The sequence below is a fragment of the Spinacia oleracea genome, chromosome 4 (assembly GCF_020520425.1).
Source record: "Spinacia oleracea cultivar Varoflay chromosome 4, BTI_SOV_V1, whole genome shotgun sequence".
NCBI lineage: Eukaryota > Viridiplantae > Streptophyta > Magnoliopsida > Caryophyllales > Amaranthaceae > Spinacia > Spinacia oleracea.
The window spans coordinates 70227157-70249963 of record NC_079490.1 but is presented as its reverse complement, the minus strand read 5'-3'; the positions used below and the strand labels follow the sequence as shown (position 1 = coordinate 70249963).

Genomic DNA, 22807 nt, shown 5'->3' with positions numbered 1-22807 from the left:
TTGAATTTTGTATTTTGTATAGGAGCGCCGTCGAGGTCGCAGAGGTTCTGTTAACAGGGAGCCCCAGGTGGAGACTTCATTGAGGCAGGAAGAGCCGAGCTTGGATCAGGGACAGGGGTCCGGTGCTGGTACTTATCAGAGGCATTCTGATGCTGATAGGGGAGTTATCCCCTTTGTACATGTCGATCCCACCAGGCATTCTTTTGGGGGTGCGAGCAGTTGGAGGCCTTTTGTACCTCCTCCCGGCTATTACTTCAGAGCGAGCGGCTCTCAGCCTTGGGGTGTAGATCCTTGGACTTACTGGCAGGAGATGGAGAGGATGCATCAGACCCAGATTTTCGAGGCGCAGCGCCAGTTCATGGCGATGCCGCAACCTTATCAGTATCCTTCCCCTCAGCAGGGAACTTATCGTTCTCCTGGTACTCTTCGTATTTCGGAGCAGGAGCCTGGTACCCCTGGGACAGAGCTGGATCGGGATATGGAGCGCTATAGGAGCCGAAACAGGAACAAGGAGCCTGTGGTTGACATTACGGCTGATGATGAATCGGACTGACCCTTTATGGTAGCGAGTTCCAGCTTGCCTTGGTTGATTTTTGTATGGATTATATTTGCATGGATTTTGTATGGTTTGAATTTGAAATTTGAACTTTGTATGGCTTTGAATTTTACAAGGTTTATAATTTTCGAATCTTGTATGGCTGAGAATTGGTTTTTGTACGGTTGAAAATTGAATTTTGTATGCGTTGTGTGTGCTTTTGAAATTTGTAGCTATATGCATGCATGAAAAATGAAAAAAAAAATTGCCCATGTTTTCGGGTGTACATACCCACTATAAGCCCCCACTTTGACTGAGGTTTTTTGGCTAGAAAAACCGCAAGTCAAAGTATATTCAACTTTTGCTGATGCATATGCAGACTCGACTTAAGACGCCGATCTAGGACTAAAATGCTTGAATTTTGAACAGATTGACCTGAAATCGGCCCGAGGTGCTAACTCGGACTGTTTGAAATTGCGCGGCTTGCGACTTTGGAATCTTGAATGATGGAGGTTGTACTCTGCTGTCCGAAGCACTAAAGAGTGCGTACTTGGAGTCATAAAGGGGACGGTGGCCTCGTCCTTTGTTGCAGGCCCCTGCGCAGGTCTCGGCGCCTGGCGTCGGTGTACTATCATAAGGGTCGGTTTTTGTATAAATAGGGAGCTTTTCGGATCATACTTTGCATCAATCCTTCACTGCTTTCCTTTGCATACTGCTTCCTCACGAAAAAAATGGCCATGTCTTTTGAAAATGCCTTGAACTCTTGGCTCGGTTCGCTAGGCAAGATGGAGAAAAGGGAGCTTGATGGCATGCATCTTGGGGAGCTCACCTCCTTTCGGTTTGTAAAGCTTGATTGCACTTCATTCTTGCTGCTCCGGAGGCTTGGGATCCGAATCATCATGTCTTCCGCTTTGGAAATAATGAGGTATGTCCCCTCCCTGAAGAGTTTAGTGCCATATTAGGGTAGCCCATTATGCCGGAGCCATGCATGCCTAGTGTTGAAGAACACTTTTTCTTGGGTTTTGAAAGATATTTGGGCTTGAAGCCCCCACTTTTGAGTGCTATTGTATATGGCAGAGGGGTGCATTTGTCCCTCCTTGCTACTTACTTTGCCGGGCTTGATGTCCCCAAGGTTTTCCGCTTGAGGGCCTTGAGTTTTTGTATCTTTGCTCGCTTCCTCTTTTTGAAACAGGGGTTTGGCAATGGTGATGCCTCCTTTTATCCCACTTTTTGGACTAACGACATAACTGCTTTGACGTTTGATCATGTCGTGTCTTCCAGGTATCGTCCTGTCACAGGTAAACATCGTGTCAGGCGAGCACGTCGAGTATGACAACAGTCGACGAGGTCCAGGCGACATAAGACTAGCGACAGAGTACTAGCGACAAAGGAGCAGCGACGATCGACGAAGGAGATAAGTGAAGATAGGTCAAGATCAAAAGCCCGAAGCCCAAGATAGCTGGCGCCGTCATACAAGCAGAATGGGTCCAAGAAGTCTCCAAGGAATACGGAAGTCGTTGGAGACTAGAAACGGTCATGGGTAACGATCAGTAGAAAATCCCTATCTTTTAGGGATTCTCCTAACCGATGGAGCCGTGGTCTTCTGCGTATAAAAGCTTAGCGGCAGCATATTAGAAGACAAGTTAACTCAAGCACTCAAACTCTCAAGCTATCAAGCGCTCATATAATTCTTGTATTTGCTCTTTAATTCCTTATATTGATCGTTAGAAAAATACATAAACAATCAGATAGAATACTTAGTGGATTGATAGCCTCATAGCTATCCGCGGTTTTTTACCTTATTCCTGGGTTTTCCGCGTCAACACTTCTCTATGTCGTGTCTCTTTTATTTGCTTTACTCGTTCATTGCTTAGTTAGTGTCGACCCTAGCCGAAAGTCGCCCCTAGACGAAATTTGGCATAAACACCTCCCTAATAGAGATTGTAAAGCAATTTGCTAGTGGCCGGGACCCAATGCCGGTCGTGATTGGCGAAACATTGATGGGCCTTGATATGTTGAAGTCGAACCCCTCTTATTTGCCGTCGGGAAGCCCGGTAGTACTCCAAGTAAGGATCTGGAGCTTTCTTGTATATTGAATTTGTATATTGTATCTTGAAGGTTGAATTTTGAATTGCTTTTTTGTATACTCCCCAAGGTCTGGCTTATGGAGAGGCTCATGCTGGTGGCACCACCGGAGAACACGGAAAGCAATAATAGAAAAGGGTTCACTGTGCGGCCCATGGTGTATGGTCGGCTTTCATTGGATGAGTGGCGAGGCGCACTCTCTGGAGTTGAATCTTGTATAAGGTGGGTAGTTCCTTAGTGGGGGATTGCTGCTATGAGCCATGCCCCAGGTTCTACTGCCTTGAGGGTGCCATGCCTCCCCATGTTGGTCTTCTACTCGCCTGCAAGAGTGATGAGACAGTATGGCTTGAAACAAGAAATCCCGGATTATGCTGAAGAGAACCCGAAACCTGTTGCGCTGAATGCAAATCGATTGGAAGTGTGGAGGCGGTATTGGGTCGCCAAACCATTCTTGAGTGTTCAATACCCGCCTGAGCCTGATACTCCGCCTGCGGGGTACATTGTAAGGATGAACGGCCCAAGCCAGAGGGACATTTCTCTCTTCGGACCAGCTAGAGTCCGAGGTTCTAGAGCTAGACGCCCTGCATCAATTGATTATGAGGAAGGTGACGGGAGTGTCGCCCGTCCGGTGCTTGACCGTTCAGAGTCCAAAGGAGGTTCGTCATCCTCCCGTCTTGGGAGACTAGCAAGTTCTTTCTCCTGCCGCTTGGGCAAAGGGATGATTGATGAATGATTGCGGGAGGAGCCAGGGGATAGTACTCAAGGTGCCAAGACTCAAGAGCATAGTCGCCTGACCCTAGATCTTTGTAGGCTAATGTGTTTGAAGTTGTTCTAGAAGGAATTGTGTTTAAGAATGTGTTTATAAAATGTGTTTAGGAAGTGTGTTTAGTGGAAGTGAAAAGGCTTTGAACTTTGCTTCACTTGATTCCAACCTTGTTTTTTAATTAGCTTTGAAGGCCTTAGAGCCAAAAAAATAGTTGTTGTGCTAAATTCCCCTTAAACATGCTTTGCTTTGAATGGGCACATTTGGAATAAAGACAACAACCATTGAATTTTGAATTTGATTTTTAGGATGCCCTTAATTGAAGAAATTTTGAATTTTTTTGTATTAAAGTGGCTGGGCCTCGTAATGAGGTTGCCTACGTGTCCCGTTAAGGAATCAGGCCGAACGTAGTTCTAACCTTACAGAACTTTTTGAATTGGATTTTGAATTTGAATATTGAACTTAGACATAGAATTTCTTGAGTTGATCAAGGTTTGTCAGAGATCGGAATTCTGTTCCATCGACATCTGTTAATTCGACTGCTCCCCCGGATAGGATTTTCTTGACAATGTATGGTCCTGCCCAGTTAGGTTTGAATTTTCCCCTTGGGTCCAGGACGCTTTTGCGAAGGGCTTTCAGGACAAGTTCGCCTTCCTTGATGTTTCGGGTTTTGACCCTCTTGTTGAAATGTCTGGCCACTCGGCGCTGATAGACTTGTACATGGTGAGCAGCTTGAAGCCGATGCTCATCAAGTATGATTAGCTCATCATACCTTGCTTGTACCCATGCAGCTTCTGGGATTTTGCTTTCGAGGACTTTTCTTAGAGAAGGTATCTCCAGCTCGATAGGTTGTACTGCTTCCATTCCATAGACCAATGAAAATGGGGTTGCACCAGTTGAAGTACGGATTGAAGTTCGATACCCCCACAATGCGAAGTGCAGCTTCTGGGGCCAGTCTTTGTAATTGGTTGTCATTTTTATGATGATGGTTTTGACATTCTTGTTGGCTTCTTCGACTTCCCCATTAGTTTGTGGGCGGTAAGGCGAAGAACGATGATGTTGGATTTTGTACTCGGTGAATAGATCTTCACACTCTCCTTGAAAATGGGTTCCCTGGCCACTAATGAACTCGCGAGGAACTCCGTATCTGCATATGATGTTTTCTTGTATGAACTGGGCCACTTGCTTGGAACCCAACACTTTGAATGATCTGGCTTCGACCCACTTAGTGAAATAGTCGATGGCAACCAGTATGAACTCATGACCCCCGGTGCCTGTTGGAGTGATTTTGCCGATGACGTCGATACCCCAAGCTGAGAACGGCCATGGCGATGATTGAGAATATAGCAAGGATGGGGGAATGTGCTTTAGATTCGCACACTTTTGGCAAGTAGGACATTTCTTGACAAAGAAGTAGCAATCCCGTTCTAGGGTAGTCTAGTAATATCGAGCCCTGATGATCTTGAGGGCCAACATCTTCCCATTCATGTGGGTGCCACATACTCCGGCATGTACGGTGTCCATGACTCTTTGAGCTTCGTACTTGTCAACACATCGAAGATTGGGGCCGTTAGGGGACCTCTTGTATAGGATGCCGCCTTCTATGACGAAATTGGCTGATTATTGTCGTAAATCCCTCTGGTTCTTGCATGAAAAGTGTGGGGATATTCAGAATGTTGTAGATACCTTTGAATGTCTGTAAACCAGGGCTTGTCTCTGTCTGGCTCGATGTCGTCAATAGCATGGACATATGCTGCTTCTTGACGTGTTTCAATTGTAAGTGGCATTTTAGCCTTGCCATTTGGAATGTTGATCATTGAGGCCAGTTTTGCCAGTGCATCGGCAAATTGATTCTCCTCTCTCGGGAGGTATGTATAGCGAAGCTCTTCTACTTGCTCAGACAACTTCTCAAGATAGGACTGGTATGGGGCCAAGCTTTCGCTCCTTACTTTCCATTTGCCGGAAATTTGATTGATGATTAGGGAGGAATCCCCGTACTCTCGAAGCTTCTGGACACCCAATGCTAAGGCGACTTCCAGGCCCATATTGCATGCCTCATATTCTGCCGCATTGTTTGTAACGTTGAATTGCAGTTTGCTGACATAGGAATGTGGATGCCGTCTGGGGCTACTAGAATTACTCCAAGACCACATCCGTTCTGATTTGAAGCACTGTCAAAATGCATCGACCAACTGTCATCACTTGTCATTAAGATTTGCTCGTCGAGTAAGTCGTAACCCTCCTCTTCTACCTCGATGGGACAATCGGCTAGGAAGTCTGAGACTGCTGAACCCTTGATGGATTTTTGAGGAATGTATTTTTGAGCGAATTCTGCTAGCATGACCAACCATCTGGACAACCGTCCGTTGAGAGCTGGTTTTTCAAATAAGTACTTGAGAGGATCTTCTTTGCTAATTACATGCACTGTATGGGAGAGCATGTAGTGCCGTAGTTTCTTTGTGGCCCAAACAAGGTGATGCTGAGTTTCTCGAGCTGAGTGTATCTGGTCTCGTACTCGATCAGCTTTTTTCTTATGTAGTATACAACATTCTCCTTGCCTTCAATCTCCTGGGCGAGCATGGCCCCTACTGCCGAATCTGTTGTTGTGAGGTAGAGCCTGAGGGGAATCCCTGGCATAGCTGGCTTTAGAACTGACGGGTTGGAGAGGTAATTTTTGATAATGTCGAACGCATGTTGACAGTCCTCATCCCAGACTTTGGGCTCACTTTTGCGGAGCTTTCCAAATATCGGTTCACAGATCATAGTGAGCTTCGAAATGAACCTACCGATGTATTGCAGTTTGCCAAGAAACCCCCGAATTTCCTTTTCATTCGTTGGTGGCTTCATCTCTAGAATTGCTTTGATTTTCAAAGGATTAGCCTCGATGCCCCGAGAGCTGATGACATATCCGAGTAACTTGCCTTACGTTACCCCGAATGCACATTTTTGAGGATTGAGCCTCATATTGTACTGCCTGAGCCTATTGAAGAACTTTCGAAGTACTGAGGTATGCTCATGTTGCTCTTTGGACTTGACAATCATGTCGTCAACATATACCTCAATTTCCCTGTGAATCATATCGCTCATGATGGCTGTGGCTGTTCTTTGATACGTATCCCCGCGTTCTTCAGTCCGAACGGCATAACTGTATAGCAATATGTACCCCACTGAGTGATGAAGGTTGTCTTCCTCATGTCCTCCTCTGCCATCGGAATCTGATTGTAGCCTACATACCCGTCCATAAAAGAGAGTAAGGCATGATTTGCAGTGTTGTCGACCAAGATGTCGATGTGAGGCAATGGAAAACCGTCTTTAGGGCTGGCCCTGTTAAGATCTCTGTAATCCACACATATTCGTACTTTGCGGTCTTTCTTTGGAACTAGGATTTCATTTGCAATCCATTCTGGATACTTGGCTTCTCGAATAAACCCGACCTCTAGCTGCTTAGAGACTTCTTCTTTAATTTTGAGGGAAACGTCCGGTTTCATGCGACGGAGTTTCTACTTGATGGGTTTTGAACCTAGAATGAGGGGAATTGTATGCTGACCGATGCTTGGATCAACCCCTGGCATATCATGATAGGACCATGCGAAGACGTCTATGTACTCTGAAAGTAGCTTGATAAGATCATCCCTCTCTGCTTGAGATAGAGTTAAGCCAATCTGAACTAGTTTTGAATCACTGTTGTTAGAAAGGTTAACTTTTTTTGTTTCCTCAATTATGGGCGTCCTTCTTTCATGATTTTCAATAGCTTTTAGTATTTCAAGGTCAGTTTCTTGTGAAGCAAAGTTGTTTAGATTAGAAGTGTGTTTTGAATTTGGACTCGAAGAGTAAGAGGAAATTGAAGTGTTATTGAAATCAGCAATCATTACATCGACAGTTTGGACTTGAAGCTCGACATTTAGAGGCTCTTGATTGATGCAAGACTCTAGCCCTAGACTCTTAGACTCATTACTAGACTCGAAAATTGAAAGACAGACTCTGGACTTGAACAAAGACACTAATCGTAAAGATAGTTCTCGGGGTACTCACAGACGTCCACGCCATCGGCATCATCATCATAGGCGGGGCTACATCCACAGATCTGCAAGACTTGACCCCAGACTTGGTTCCACGTGCTGTAGGGAAATGCAACGAAGCAGCCTTTGCATGAGGTATTAAGCCCTAGGAGGAACATTCTCACCATTTTATCTTCAGGCAGCTCAGGCTTGATTGTACGAGCAGAGATTCTCCACCTGTGATAGTACCCTTGGATGCATTCATCTTTTTCTTGGCGCAAGGCCGACTTTTGCTTGATAGAAGTGTCATGGAAGCTTGAACCTTTGAGAGTGAGAAAGGCAGGGCTGTCCAATAGCTCCTCGAACCAAGGTTCTCCAAATAGCAGATAGAAGTTGGGAAGCACTTCGATGACTAGAAATTCAGCACTATTGTAGTAGGTGTCGAAGGAAAAGACCAAATTGAGGACCCCCAGGATTTTGTATGTAACGCCCTGGAGCTTGACGGTCTGCTGGGTAGTTAGCATGAGATCATAATCGGAGAAGCCCAAAGCCTTCAGGGTGCAAAGGGGACAAATGTTTTCTTGAATGTCGGTGGTTACCCTAGGATCGGGGATCACCCAGTTTTGAACATTTGGAATGAGATGGCAGAAACTTGGAACCATTAGCTCATAACCTGGCTTGTATATTGTAGAGATTAGGTTGCATGGAAAATCCTCTCCTTCGCCTTCACAATCATAGGAGATGGCTTGCACCGAGGGAGTTTGCTTGGCTCCTGGAGGTAGGGGCAAGGTCTTGTTGTCGACCATGTTCTGGATCAAATGCTTAAGCTTGTAGCAATCTTCAATGTCATGGCCCTTCCCCTGATGGTATTTGCAATGTGCTGCAAGATCCTAGCTCTTGGATCTTTTGTCGATTGGAGGATCGGGTGTAGGACCGATTGGGGTGATGACTTGCTTTTCGACCAGTCGATCAAATGCTTCACTATAAGACATTCCGAGGTTAGTAAAGACCCTTTGTGGCATGCCTTGAAAGTTGCGCTGATTAGTGTTATTCTTGAAATTGTTCGGCTTCTTACCTTGAGGAGCTTCTAGGGCGTTGACCTCGTGGACCTTGTGTATTGCTTCATCTTTCTTACCCTTCCACTTTTCAGCTTGCGGAACCGGGGCTATTGGTGCTTTCATCAGGTCATCCTCTATATCGACCCCAATGTCATATGTTCTCTTGAAGCTTTCCAAGCCTAGGTACTTCATGTGAGTATTGTATTTTTGAAGAAGTCCAACAATAAAGATCTTGACCAATTCTCTCTCGGAGGGTCGAGTCACCATTTGGGAAGCCATCTCTCTCCATCGGTTCAGATAGTTAATGAAACCTTCTTGGGGTCCTTGCCTGAGAACCTCCAGCTCCCTCAGAGTGGTTTGAAGTTGAATATTGGGATGATACTGCTCCATGAATGCTCGAGCGACCGCTTCGCATGTACTGGTTTAATGCTCTTTGAGTGAGTAATACCACTTCTGGCAGACGGGTTCTAGGGACATAGGGAATACCACAGGGTATAGCTCGAGTTCAACCCCCTTAATGGCCATTATAGCTCTGAAGTTCTTGAGATCATACTTTGGATTGTAAGTCGACTTGAATTTTGGAATGTCATTGTTAGAGAATTTGTCTGGCAGGTTTGCCTTTCCCTTGAGGTTGTCCTCCATTGAGGTATCGAAATAATTCTCTTGATTGGTAACCTTGTTAACCAGGCTTTCGATCTTCTTGGTTAGGTCATCGGTGGGTGCGGCCTGCTCCAACACACCCAAGCGATTTCTCACATTCTCCAGGTTGGTATTGAGGTTGGCTACGGCGGCTGTTAGGGGGGAAAATACCCTCTTGGTGACGTGGGAAGATGTGACAAGTGGAGCTTACGCGGTTTCCAGCAAGGCGTATTGTAGCACCCTTCGAACTTGTTCTCAACAGCTAAGAAGAATGCAGCGGTTACGAACCGTTAATAAGCAAACCATTATTACTCATTTAATGCCTAATTATGTGCAATTAAGTATGGACGTTACACTCTCATTATGTAATGCCTATAAAATGGCTCAGCTATGTTAGTTTGTATATACGAAATATTAAGCAATAACAATACTCTCATTCCATGCTCTTGTGACTTACTCTCGTTACTCTAAATTATCTTGCTCAATCGATTGTTAGCACCATCATCAAGGCAAGTTCGTCTCTAAGTAGAATTTGCCCAAAACAGCGGCCATGAGCTGAGTGATTTGAATGACAGTGGCCATTTGAACTGATTCTTGAAAGGGACTTGAAGCTTGATTTGTAGAAGGTGAGCTCGCTGCTTGCTCAATACTGGCTATAAGGGAGGCTAGGGCTGATGGAGTTCTCTTCAACCTTTCTCCTCTTCGGCGAACCCACAGGATCTTTGGACTCCTAGTTAGGACACACCACATGACTTTAGAATTTGGACTTCCCGACACATGATATGATATGCATGCAATGAATGAGACCTAGACTTGACTCTAAGTGCCACTCCGAAGATTCGGGATTTTGGATTTTGTATTTGTATTCGGGATTTCTGACCCGTTGGAAATATTTGAGAGGAGCTTCATTCTTTTGTGGAGGTTTCGTCCTTGTACTAGAACTTGGAATATTGAACTCGGACTATTTTAGGGGGTTTTCAACCTCTTAAGAATTTGGAAATTGGACTTGTATTATTTCAAGGGAATTTCAACCCGTCAATATTTTAGGGGAATTTCAACCCAAAGGATCTTGGAATATTTTAGGGGAATTTCAACCCGAAGATAGGACCCAGAATATTTTTGGGGAATTTCAACCCGTTGGATTTCGAAGTATTTTGGGGGAATTTCAACCCGAAGTAGAACTTGGAATTTGAATTGGTATTATTTCAGGGGATTTTCAACCCGTCGGATTTTGTATTATTTCTGGGGATTTTTAACCCGTTGGAAGTATTTGGAATTTTGTATTTGGGAGCAATGGAATACAAGGATTTTTTGTAGCTTGAAGATGCATTCGAAATTTGGATTTGACTCGGAGTTTGAACTTTGAAATGGAAAGACGCACTTTTGTATAGGGTATGAGGCTTTGAGTTTTGAAAATCCCGGCATTACGCCGCCATGGATTTGAGACATTGGATTTGGAATTTTAAAAGTCCGGCATCATGCCGCCGTGGACTTGGAATTTTGAAGTGTTTGATCATGGAATTTTGAATTTGAAATTGAATGAGGAAAATTCGGCACTACGCCATCATGGATTTGGAATTGGAAAGTTTCTAATATGGGACTTGAGATTTGGAAGATTGAATTTAGAACTTCGAACTTGAGGTTTGAAATATGGAATGGAAAAGTCGGCATTATGCCGGCATGGATTTGGAAGTTGAAATTTTGAGTATAGGACTTGAAGTTTGAAAGATTGAACTTAGGAATTTGGTCTTGAAGTTTGAAAGATTGAGTTGAAAAGTTGGCATTACTCCGGCATGAGTTTGGACATTTGAATTTGAGACTTTGAGATTGGAATTGGCAACTTGAATTTGAGGTTCGAAAGATGGAATTGAAGATTTGAATGCTTGAACTAGAAAATCCAGCATGACGCCGTTGGATTGAACTTGAATTTGAAACTCGATATTTGGACTAGAAAATCCAGCATTATGACGCCATTGGATTGAATCTTGAATTGGGAATTTGAAGTTTGGACTAGAAAATCCGGCATGACGCCGTTGGATTTGAATTTGAATTTGGAATTTGAAATTTGGACTAGAAAATCCGGCATTATGACGCCGTTGGATTTGAAATTTGGACTAGAAAATCTGGCATTATGACGCTGTTGGATTTGAATTTGAATTTGGAATTTGAAATTTGGACTAGAAAATCCAGCATTATGACGTCGTTGGATTGAATCTTGAATTTGGAATTGGAAATTTGGCCTAGAAAATCAAGCATTATGACGCCGTTGGATTTGAATTTGAATTTGGAAATTGAAATTTGGACTAGAAAACCCGGCATTATGACGCCGTTGGATTAAATCTTGAATTTGGAATTTGAAATTTGGACTTGAAAATCCGGCATTATGACGCCGTTGGATTTGAATTTGAATTTGGAAATTGAAATTTGGACTAGAAAACCCGGCATTATGACGCCATTGGATTGAATCTTGAATTTGGAATTTGAAATTTGGACTTGAAAATCCGGCGTTATGACGCCGTTGGACTGAATTTGTGCATGAGGCGTGTTTAAGGGTTTTGAATCAAATGGAGTGGCACTCCTAAAAGACCTTAAATCAGCGATTTTAGATGCATGAGGCTTGAATAATGCTCCTAGGGGTTTGGTTTCCTAGTTGGAGGCTAATGGTTGTGGCAAAACTAGAACTCGAGGTTAGCCATTCACGCGTGCAAAGACGCCCACACAATGCACAAGTAGCACGTTGTCACACTAACATGGATATGAATGCGACATGCAAAGTTCTCAACCTAAGGTCGGTCTAAGTTTTGTATGATGCAAGTGGTCGGCTTTGGGTGTCAAAAGGTACTCGACTAAGAGGCGGATCCGGCGACAACTTGCACATCCACCTAAGGGACGTGTGTGTCGGCAGACGACCTCCATACTTGACATCGGGAATGTCAAGCAAATGCCAAGTTTCGGTAGGCGCGGAAATGGTCACACACCAATCAAAGAAGCCAGCCTAAATAGTTACGCCGACTCACCGTATGCCGACCCCATCGACGCAATCGACATCCCGAAGCGTTTAGCCCACCTAATATGCCCATGTACGACGGAACGACCGACCCAAGAGAGCATATCTTGACCTACAAGCAGCGGATGATGACAATCCCGGTTCGCAAGAACATGAGGGAAGCTAATCTTTGCAAAGGGTTTGGTTCGACATTGATTGGGCCCGCCTTGAAGTGGCTAACCAGCCTGCCAAACGGATGCATCACTTCTTTTGCTCACCTCGACAACATGTTCAATCAGCAGTTCGCCAGCAGCAGGTGTTTGGAGAAGCAAACAAGCGACTTATACCGTGTGGTTCAACGCCCAGACGAACCTCTGAAGGATTACATAGCTCGGTTCATCAGGGAGAAGGTAACTGTACCTGAGTGTGACGTCCCAACAGCAATCGAAGCGTTCAGGCAAGGATTGTATGGCGAAACCGACCTATGGAGGGATCTAATCAAGTACCCCTGCAAGACGTTCGAAGATGCACAAGCCAAAGCAATGGCTCAAGTCAGGTTGGAAGAGACTCTCTACTCCAGAAAGGGAACCAACGACTACACCAAGACGGACAGACGACTACCATATCCCAAGAGAAGCAATGATCATCCTGCCCCTTATTCCCGACCTCAACATGTAACAATGGTGGAAGAAGACGACGAATCCGACTGGAAGAATAGTCCAGACCTGCCCCCAAAGATTAACAAATATTCTTTTTGTGTTGACACTGTAGGTCTAATGAATCACCTCTCGGAGATGGGGAAAGCAGTGCAGTGGCCACCGAAATCCAGTAAACCCGAATCAAAGAAGGATCCCTCAAAATGGTGTGATTTCCATGCCGACATCGGTCACACCACCAACGAGTGCGTGGCATTAAGAAAAGAAGTGGCCTACTTGCTGAAGAACGGATACCTAAAGGACGTCATGTTAGACAAAGCTCGTGGCGTCGTCAAAAAGACAACTCCAACTCTCCTTCTCGACCTCCTCCCCCCCTCCTCATACTAAAACTGTAAATTTTATTGCTGGAGGTTTTGACGTTTGTGGTTTGACTTATTCTGCAGCGAAGAGGCACGCTCGAGAAAATGAGATAGACAGACCAGCCCGAGCCGTAGCCGCAAAGTATCTAACCCCTATATCTTTTGATGAATCTGACGCAGGGGACATCTAAGATAAACATCAGGATGGTCTGGTAATCTCCATTCCTGTTGGGAACTGCATGATCAAACGAGTCCTGGTCGACAACGGTAGCTCCACCAACGTTATGATGCTCGACGCCCTCAAGGAGATGGGGCTCAACCCAGATACAAATGTCGTCAAAAAATCCACTGTGTTGATAGGATTCAGCGGCGAGGCGAAGACCACCTTTGGAGAAGTCACCCTACCTGTTTACGCCCAAGGGATCAACCAACAGGTAAAGTTTTGTGTTATTGATTGCCCTTCGTCTTACAACATTATCTTGGTCAGGCCTTGGATTCACGACATGAAGGCCATCCCATCGACATACCATCAAACCATCAAATTCCCAACTCGATGGGGGGTTCAGGAAATCAAAGGGGATCAGCAAGAATCCAAAGTAAGTTACAAGGCAGATCTAAAGCCCTCAGCCACCAATAAATCTTCCATATAGCAACTACTGTCCAGTTCCGACCCAGCATGCTATAAAGAGACCAAATCCGAGCAGCTTGATGAAGTCATCTTAGATCCTGCGAAGCCAGAACAAGTCGTCTTCATTGGATTGTGGCGTACCTGACGACATCAGGTCGGAACTTATCACATTTCTCAAAGCCAACGCAGATTATTTCGCATGGTCCCATGAGGATATTAGACGTGAGGATATTAGTCATCTTAGCCCCGACGTTATCACTCACAAGCTAAGTGTTGATCCGCATCACAAGCCCGTCAAGCAGAAATGACGGAAGTTCGCTCCAGAATGCAACCAAATCATCAACGACGAGGTTCATCAACTATTAGACACCAGAAAGATTAGAGAAATCAAATATCCAGACTGGCTGGCCAACGTCGTCGTCGTTAGAAAGAAGAACGGGAAATGGCGTGTTTGCATAGACTTCACCGACATCAACAAAGCATGCCCCAAAGACTCCTTTCCCTTACGTCACATCGACGCCATGGTTGATGCTACTACAGGGCATGAAATGCTCACATTTATGGATGCATTCAGTGGATACAACCAGATTCTGATGCACCCGGATGATCAGGAGAAGATCACCTTCATCACGGAACGAGGAACCTACTGTTACAAAGTCATGCCATTCGGCTTAAGGAATGCTGGCGCCACCTATCAACTCCTAGTCAACAAAATGTTCAGAAAACAGCTAGGTAACACGATGGAAGTCTATATCGACGACATATTGGTAAAATCCAAATAAGCCTCAGATCACATCTCACACCTCCAACAAGCCTTCGACGTCCTACGAGAATACAACATGAAACTCAACCCCACCAAGTGCTCATTTGGAGTCTCCTCTGGAAAATTTCTGGGTTATATGGTTACTCAAAGAGGCATCGAAGCTAGTCCCGACAAGATCCGCGCAATCATCAACCTATAATCACCTCGAAACCAAAAGGACGTGCAAAAGTTAGCAGGCAGAGTGGCTGCTCTTAACCCCTTCATCTCTAGGTCGTCCGACAAATGCAAGTTATTCTACGACATCCTCAGGAAGAATGAGAAGTTCAGTTGGACCGGCCAACACGAAGCTGCGCTACAACAACTCAAACAGTACCTGTCAAACCCTCAGCTACTGTCAAAACCAAAAAGCAATGAGGAATTACAAATATACCTTGCAGTCACAGAGTCGACCATCAGTGCAGTATTGGTACGAGAAGAAGACGGCAGACAGTTACCTGTTTATTACGTCAGTAAGTCCTTACTTAGCGCCGAAACAAGGTACTCCCATCTTGAAAAACTTTTCCTTGCACTAGTTGTTGCTTCTACTAAATTACGCCCTTATTTCGAGAGTCATCCTATAACTGTTAGAACTAACTATCCCATGAAGTCAATCATGAGGAAACCCGAGTTGTATGGTAGGATGTCCAAATGGGCAATACAGTTAGGTTGTTAAGATATCAGGTATGAACCTCGCACAACCATCAAGTCGCAGGCTCTAGCAGATTTTGTGGCTGACTTCAGCCCAAGCCTTCAACACGAAGTCGACAAAGAAGTCAACATACTAACCGATGATGGACTCTCGTCAACATGGACTCTGCATACTGACGGCTCTTCCAACATACGGGGGACAGGCCTAGGTATTGTGCTAAAGTCCCCACAAGGGGACACCATAGTGCAGTCTGTCTGTTGCGAGTTCAAAGCTACCAACAACGAGGCGGAGACGAGGCCTTGATCTTAGGATTATCAATAGCACTCCACATGAGTATCCGTCGACTCGAGGTACGTTGTGATTTATTATTGTTTATCAGTCAAATTAACTGTTCGTATGCAGCAAAGGACTCTAAGATGCAGGCCTACTTGGAGATAGAAAAAAGGCTCGTCAACAAGTTCGACTCATGCACCCTGCAACAAATACCAAGAGATCAGAACACCCAGGCCGATGCCTTAGCCAATCTTGGCTCAAATATCAAACCCAAGCTCACCTCACTAGTGGAAAAAGGGTCATTTGCATCGCACTTTTAAGCATATTTGCGTCGCACATCGTGCGTGGCAAAAGCTCTCGACGCAAATGACTAAAAGTCATTTGCGTCGCACATTTGTGCGACGCAAATGAACCTTATTTGCGTCGCACAATTAGCAAATGTGCGACGCAAATAACTTTTCAGGCATGGTGCCTGAAAAGTCATTTGCAACGCACAATAAGGTTCATTTGCGTCGCACATTTAGCTAATGTGCGTTGCAAATGACTTTTCAGGCACCATGTTGAAAAGTTATTTGCCACGCACATTAGCTAAATGTGCGACGCAAATGACTTTTAGGCGCAAAAAAAAAAGTCATTTGCCACGCACAATAGCTTAATGTGCGACGCAAATGACAATTTTAGCGCCAAAAAATTAAGTCATTTGCCTCGCACATTGAGCTAACGTGCGTTGCAAATGACTTATTTTTTAAAAAAAAATATTCGTTTTTTAATATTTTAGTTGGAAATTCCGACATGATCGTCTTTGAAATTAGACGCTTCATTCCCAATACCGGGAATACATTTATAATTAATACCTGTCACAAAAGTTTACAACGTAATTAACGTTCCCAATAAAAGGCAATTAAATTCGTCATAGATCGATCAACCAACATGTTACAACAAACATAAAATTATTACAACAAAGGTACGTAGCTAGCTAGAGATCAAGTTCATAATACAAATTAAGCTAAAAATTCGACATTGTTCATGAAGTAATCTGCCCAAAAATCTTTCACCTCATTAATCTCCTCCGGTGAATAAGGCAATGTTCTTGAAAAATCCTGAAAAAGTGTAAATAATTCAATTTATCAACGATTGATCAATATAATAGTTTTGTGTACTTCAATTTATTATATAAAGTACGTAGTTTATGAGAACGTACATACCTTAGTAAGATCTTGACTATTACCATGATTCATTATTATGTCGTACATAAAACGCATGACGTAGTAGCCACAATCTAGTGATCCCGGTTGTTGAGCACACTAAATGCATTAAAATAAATAACACAAGTAAAATTTCTATCACATTGTATGTTATAATTTTGAAAAACTTATTTCTTAGGTAAATAATAAACTAATTATATATATATACCTGTGCTGGAATCCATGTTAATTTAGTTCCCTTAGATTGTCCACCTAGTCTCTTGTAACTCCGAAAAGCACTACACATTCGATAAAATATGCAATTATATATACTTTGTTTACACATGTAAATGCAAAGAATATTTTACATGTAAGTGCAATTATATACTTTGTTTACACATGTAAATGCAATTATATACGTAGTAGTCACATTTAAGGCTAATTGGGTCGTTCTAGGTCATTTTTAGGCAAAAATGATGTTTTCGAACCCAACTTTGAACCAAAGAACCTAAGGAATGTTTTCAAACTTATTACACGTCTCATATGCTTAGTTATAACTTTCTAAGTCTCTTTACAATCTATTATTTCACATTTAAGGCTAATTGGGTCGTCCTAGGTCATTTTTAGGCAAAAATGATGTTTTCGAACCCAACTTTGAACCAAAGAACCTAAGGAATGTTTTCAAACTTATTACACGTCTCATATGCATAGTTATAACTTTCTAAGTCCCTTTACAATCTATTATTTCACATTTAAGGCTATTTGGGTCGTCCTAGGTCATTTTTAGGCAAAAATGATGTTTTCGAACCCAACTTTGAACCAAAGAACCTAAGGAATGTTTTCAAACTTATTACACGTCTCATTTGCATAGTTATAACTTTCTAAGTCCCTTTACAATCTATTTTTTCACATTTAAGGCTATTTGGGTCGTCCTAGGTCATTTTTAGGCAAAAATGATGTTTTCAAACCCAACTTTGAACCAAAGAACCTAAGGAATGTTTTCAAACTTATTACACGTCTCATATGCATAGTTATAACTTTCTAAGGCCCTTTACAATCTATTATTTCACATTTAAGGCTATTTGGGTCGTCCTAGGTCATTTTTAGGCAAAAATGATGTTTTCGAACCCAACTTTGAACCAAAGAACCTAAGGAATGTTTTCAAACTTATTACACGTCTCATATGCATAGTTATAACTTTCTAAGTCCCTTTACAATCTATTATTTCACATTTAAGGCTATTTGGGTCGTCCTAGGTCATTTTTAGGCAAAAATGATGTTTTCGAACCCAACTTTGAACCAAAGAACCTAAGGAATGTTTTCAAACTTATTACACGTCTCATATGCATAGTTATAAGTTTCTAAGTCTCTTTACAATCTATTATTTCACATTTAAGGCTAATTGGGTCGTCCTAGGTCATTTTTAGGCAAAAATGATGTTTTCGAACCCAACTTTGAACCAAAGAACCTAAGGAATGTTTTCAAACTTATTACACGTCTCATATGCATAGTTATAAGTTTCTAAGGCCCTTTACAATCTATTATTTCACATTTAAGGCTAATTGGGTCGTCCTAGGTCATTTTTAGGCAAAAATGATGTTTTCAAACCCAACTTTGAACCAAAGAACCTAAGGAATGTTTTCAAACTTATTACACGTCTCATATGCATAGTTATAACTTTCTAAGTCCCTTTACAATCTATTATTTCACATTTAAGGCTATTTGGGTCGTCCTAGGTCATTTTTAGGCAAAAATGATGTTTTCGAACCCAACTTTGAACCAAAGAACCTAAGGAATGTTTTCAAACTTATTACACGTCTCATATGCATAGTTATAAGTTTCTAAGTCTCTTTACAATCTATTATTTCACATTTAAGGCTAATTGGGTCATCCTAGGTCATTTTTAGGCAAAAATGATGTTTTCGAACCCAACTTTGAACCAAAGAACCTAAGGAATGTTTTCAAACTTATTACACGTCTCATATGCATAGTTATAACTTTCTAAGGTCCTTTACAATCGATTATTTCACATTTAAGGCTATTTGGGTCGTCCTAGGTCATTTTTAGGCAAAAATGATGTTTTCGAACCCAACTTTGAACCAAAGAACCTAAGGAATGTTTTCAAACTTATTACACGTCTCATATGCATAGTTATAACTTTCTAAGTCCCTTTACAATCTATTATTTCACATTTAAGGCTATTTGGGTCGTCCTAGGTCATTTTTAGGCAAAAATGATGTTTTCGAACCCAACTTTGAACCAAAGAACCTAAGGAATGTTTTCAAACTTATTACACGTCTCATATGCATATTTATAACTTTCTAAGTCTCTTTACAATCTATTATTTCACATTTAAGGCTATTTGGGTCGTCCTAGGTCATTTTTAGGCAAAAGCTCTGTTTTCGAACCCAACTTTGAACCAAAGAACCTAAGGAATGTTTTCAAACTTATTACACGTCTCATATGCATAGTTATAACTTTCTAAGTCTCTTTACAATCTATTATTTCACATTTAAGGCTATTTGGGTCGTCCTAGGTCATTTTTAGGCAAAAGCTCTGTTTTCGAACCCAACTTTGAACCAAAGAACCTAAGGAATGTTTTCAAACTTATTACACGTCTCATATGCATAGTTATAACTTTCTAAGTCCCTTTACAATCTATTATTTCACATTTAAGGCTATTTGGGTCGTCCTAGGTCATTTTTAGGCAAAAACTGATGTTTTCGAACCCAACTTTGAACCAAAGAACCTAAGGAATGTTTTCAAACTTATTACACGTCTCATATGCATAGTTATAAGTTTCTAAGTCTCTTTACAATCTATTATTTCACATTTAAGGCTAATTGGGTCGTCCTAGGTCATTTTTAGGCAAAAATGATGTTTTCGAACCCAACTTTGAACCAAAGAACCTAAGGAATGTTTTCAAACTTATTACACATCTCATATGCATAGTTATAAGTTTCTAAGGCCCTTTACAATCTATTATTTAACATTTAAGGCTAATTGGGTCGTCCTAGGTCATTTTTAGGCAAAAATGATGTTTTCGAACCCAACTTTTAACCAAAGAACCTAAGGAATGTTTTCAAACTTATTACACGTCTCATATGCATAGTTATAACTTTCTAAGTCTCTTTACAATCTATTATTTCACATTTAAGGCTAATTGGGTCGTCCTAGGTCATTTTTAGGCAAAAATGATGTTTTCGAACCCAACTTTGAACCAAAGAACCTAAGGAATGTTTTCAAACTTATTACACGTCTCATATGCATAGTTATAACTTTCTAAGTCTCTTTACAATCTATTATTTCACATTTAAGGCTAATTGGGTCGTTCTAGGTCATTTTTAGGCAAAAATGATGTTTTCGAACCCAACTTTGAACCAAAGAACCTAAGGAATGTTTTCAAACTTATTACACGTCTCATATGCATAGTTATAACTTTCTAAGGCCCTTTACAATCTATTATTTCACATTTAAGGCTATTTGGGTCGTCCTAGGTCATTTTTAGGCAAAAATGATGTTTTCGAACCCAACTTTGAACCAAAGAACCTAAGGAATGTTTTCAAACTTATTACACGTCTCATATGCATAGTTATAACTTTCTAAGGCCCTTTACAATCTATTATTTCACATTTAAGGCTATTTGGGTCGTCCTAGGTCATTTTTAGGCAAAAATGATGTTTTCGAACCCAACTTTGAACCAAAGAACCTAAGGAATGTTTTCAAACTTATTACACGTCTCATATGCATATTTATAACTTTCTAAGTCTCTTTACAATCTATTATTTCACATTTAAGGCTATTTGGGTCGTCCTAGGTCATTTTTAGGCAAAAGCTCTGTTTTCGAACCCAACTTTGAACCAAAGAACCTAAGGAATGTTTTCAAACTTATTACACGTCTCATATGCATAGTTATAACTTTCTAAGTCTCTTTAAAATCTATTATTTCACATTTAAGGCTAATTGGGTCGTTCTAGGTCATTTTTAGGCAAAAATGATGTTTTCGAACCCAACTTTGAACCAAAGAACCTAAGGAATGTTTTCAAACTTATTACACGTCTCATATGCATAGTTATAACTTTATAAGGCCCTTTACAATCTATTATTTCACATTTAAGGCTATTTGGGTCGTCCTAGGTCATTTTTAGGCAAAAATGATGTTTTCGAACCCAACTTTGAACCAAAGAACCTAAGGAATGTTTTCAAACTTATTACACGTCTCATATGCATAGTTATAACTTTCTAAGTCCCTTTACAATCTATTATTTCACATTTAAGGCTATTTGGGTCGTCCTAGGTCATTTTTAGGCAAAAATGATGTTTTCGAACCCAACTTTGAACCAAAGAACCTAAGGAATGTTTTCAAACTTATTACACGTCTCATATGCATAGTTATAAGTTTCTAAGTCTCTTTACAATCTATTATTTCACATTTAAGGCTAATTGGGTCGTCCTAGGTCATTTTTAGGCAAAAATGATGTTTTCGAACCCAACTTTGAACCAAAGAACCTAAGGAATGTTTTCAAACTTATTACACGTCTCATATGCATAGTTATAACTTTCTAAGGTCCTTTACAATCTATTATTTCACATTTAAGGCTATTTGGGTCGTCCTAGGTCATTTTTAGGCAAAAATGATGTTTTCGAACCCAACTTTGAACCAAAGAACCTAAGGAATGTTTTCAAACTTATTACACGTCTCATATGCATAGTTATAACTTTCTAAGTCCCTTTACAATCTATTATTTCACATTTAAGGCTATTTGGGTCGTCCTAGGTCATTTTTAGGCAAAAATGATGTTTTCGAACCCAACTTTGAACCAAAGAACCTAAGGAATGTTTTCAAACTTATTACACGTCTCATATGCATAGTTATAACTTTCTAAGTCTCTTTACAATCTATTATTTCACATTTAAGGCTAATTGGGTCGTTCTAGGTCATTTTTAGGCAAAAATGATGTTTTCGAACCCAACTTTGAACTAAAGAACCTTAGGCAAAAATTTAGGCAAAAATGGCATTTTCATATGCATACTTTACTTACTTGTTTAGTGGCTCCTTAATCATCAAATTTCTCTTCTTCTGTTGAGAATCAAATATGTAGACCTCACGTTTAGACAAGCAAAGAACTAAAAGCATCCAGTGACTCCTACATACAAACAATAAATGTATGTAGTTAGAAAAAAAAAAGTTAAATTTATAACAATCAATTAAAAACGAAGTTCAAAGTAATTTTCATACTTTTCGTAGTATGGACATAAGATGAATGTCTTAGAACTAAGTGCACTCATGGACCTCGTCATGTACAATAGAATTCGATCTGCATCGGACTTTAACATGGTGGCCGAGATCATCTCCGGGCACATGAATCCAATACTATTGGGGTGATAATCATCGTGAAAACACAACTCACTCAAAGCCCTATAATATAGAGTGTAAGAACGTTAAGACAATCATAAAAATCAAATTTAGGGGCAAAATATGAATTTAGGTAACTCACGTAACAAAAACTTGTGTTATTGATATATTGAGCCATGCTCCCGAGAGAAGTTGATCGGTGTCTTCAACGGTGACACTAATTTCAAAGTCCTTTTCCATATTGAATGTCCTTTTAGTGCAATGTACCTTAACGTGCTCCCCTTCTTTTAATCCCAACATCATAGTTTTCATCACATTGCACTTACCACTCAAATTTTGCACTTTATAATTTTCAAGGAAATAGGTTTTTGATTTAGTGTTGGACGCTTTTGTTCCACTTCCCCCAACCACTATCTCTTTCCCTTTGTTCCCTTTCCCTTTAGGCTCTTTACTTGTAGGCTTGTTTACCTGAGGTATGATTTTCAAATAACGATATACATATTAGTGAGCATACATGGTATAATAGTTCTACTTCAAATTATCATGCATATGTTAGTTACCTCCTCATTCGTAAGCGACACCAAATGCTTTGGCCACTGAGTGAAGGTACCATGAGCTTGAGCAAGTTTCTTAATATATTGAGAAGGCACGGGGACGGGAGCTTCTTTGTACGCGGGCTCAAAATCATCAACGCTCACTTTCACGTTATCGGACGTGACGTCGTTGTGGTGATCAAGGAGCAACTCTGGACATATGGTACCATAGGCAACAAAGACTTTCTCCGAGCCTATGTTCAGGTATAGATGGCACGGGACAGGTTCCTTATTATTTATTTT

At 41.4% G+C, this 22807-nt stretch overlaps 2 protein-coding genes across 2 annotated transcripts; one reads left to right on the top strand and one right to left on the bottom strand.

Annotated features, from left to right (window-relative positions):
• Nucleotides 1-12237: 12237 nt before the first annotated feature.
• On the top strand, nucleotides 12238-13107 carry LOC130471615 (uncharacterized). Its single transcript, XM_056841850.1, has one exon. It carries the CDS (start codon nucleotides 12238-12240, stop codon nucleotides 13105-13107), a length of 870 nt encoding a protein of 289 aa, XP_056697828.1.
• A 3214-nt stretch (nucleotides 13108-16321) lies between these two features.
• On the bottom strand, nucleotides 16322-17131 carry LOC130472400 (uncharacterized). The gene is made up of 3 exons (XM_056843181.1): nucleotides 16845-17131; nucleotides 16637-16735; nucleotides 16322-16531 (listed from the first exon to the last, which is right to left on the bottom strand). The coding sequence occupies exons 1-3, from the start codon at nucleotides 16959-16961 to the stop codon at nucleotides 16433-16435; spliced, it is 315 nt and encodes a 104-aa protein (XP_056699159.1). The 5' UTR covers nucleotides 16962-17131; the 3' UTR covers nucleotides 16322-16432.
• Nucleotides 17132-22807: the final 5676 nt, after the last annotated feature.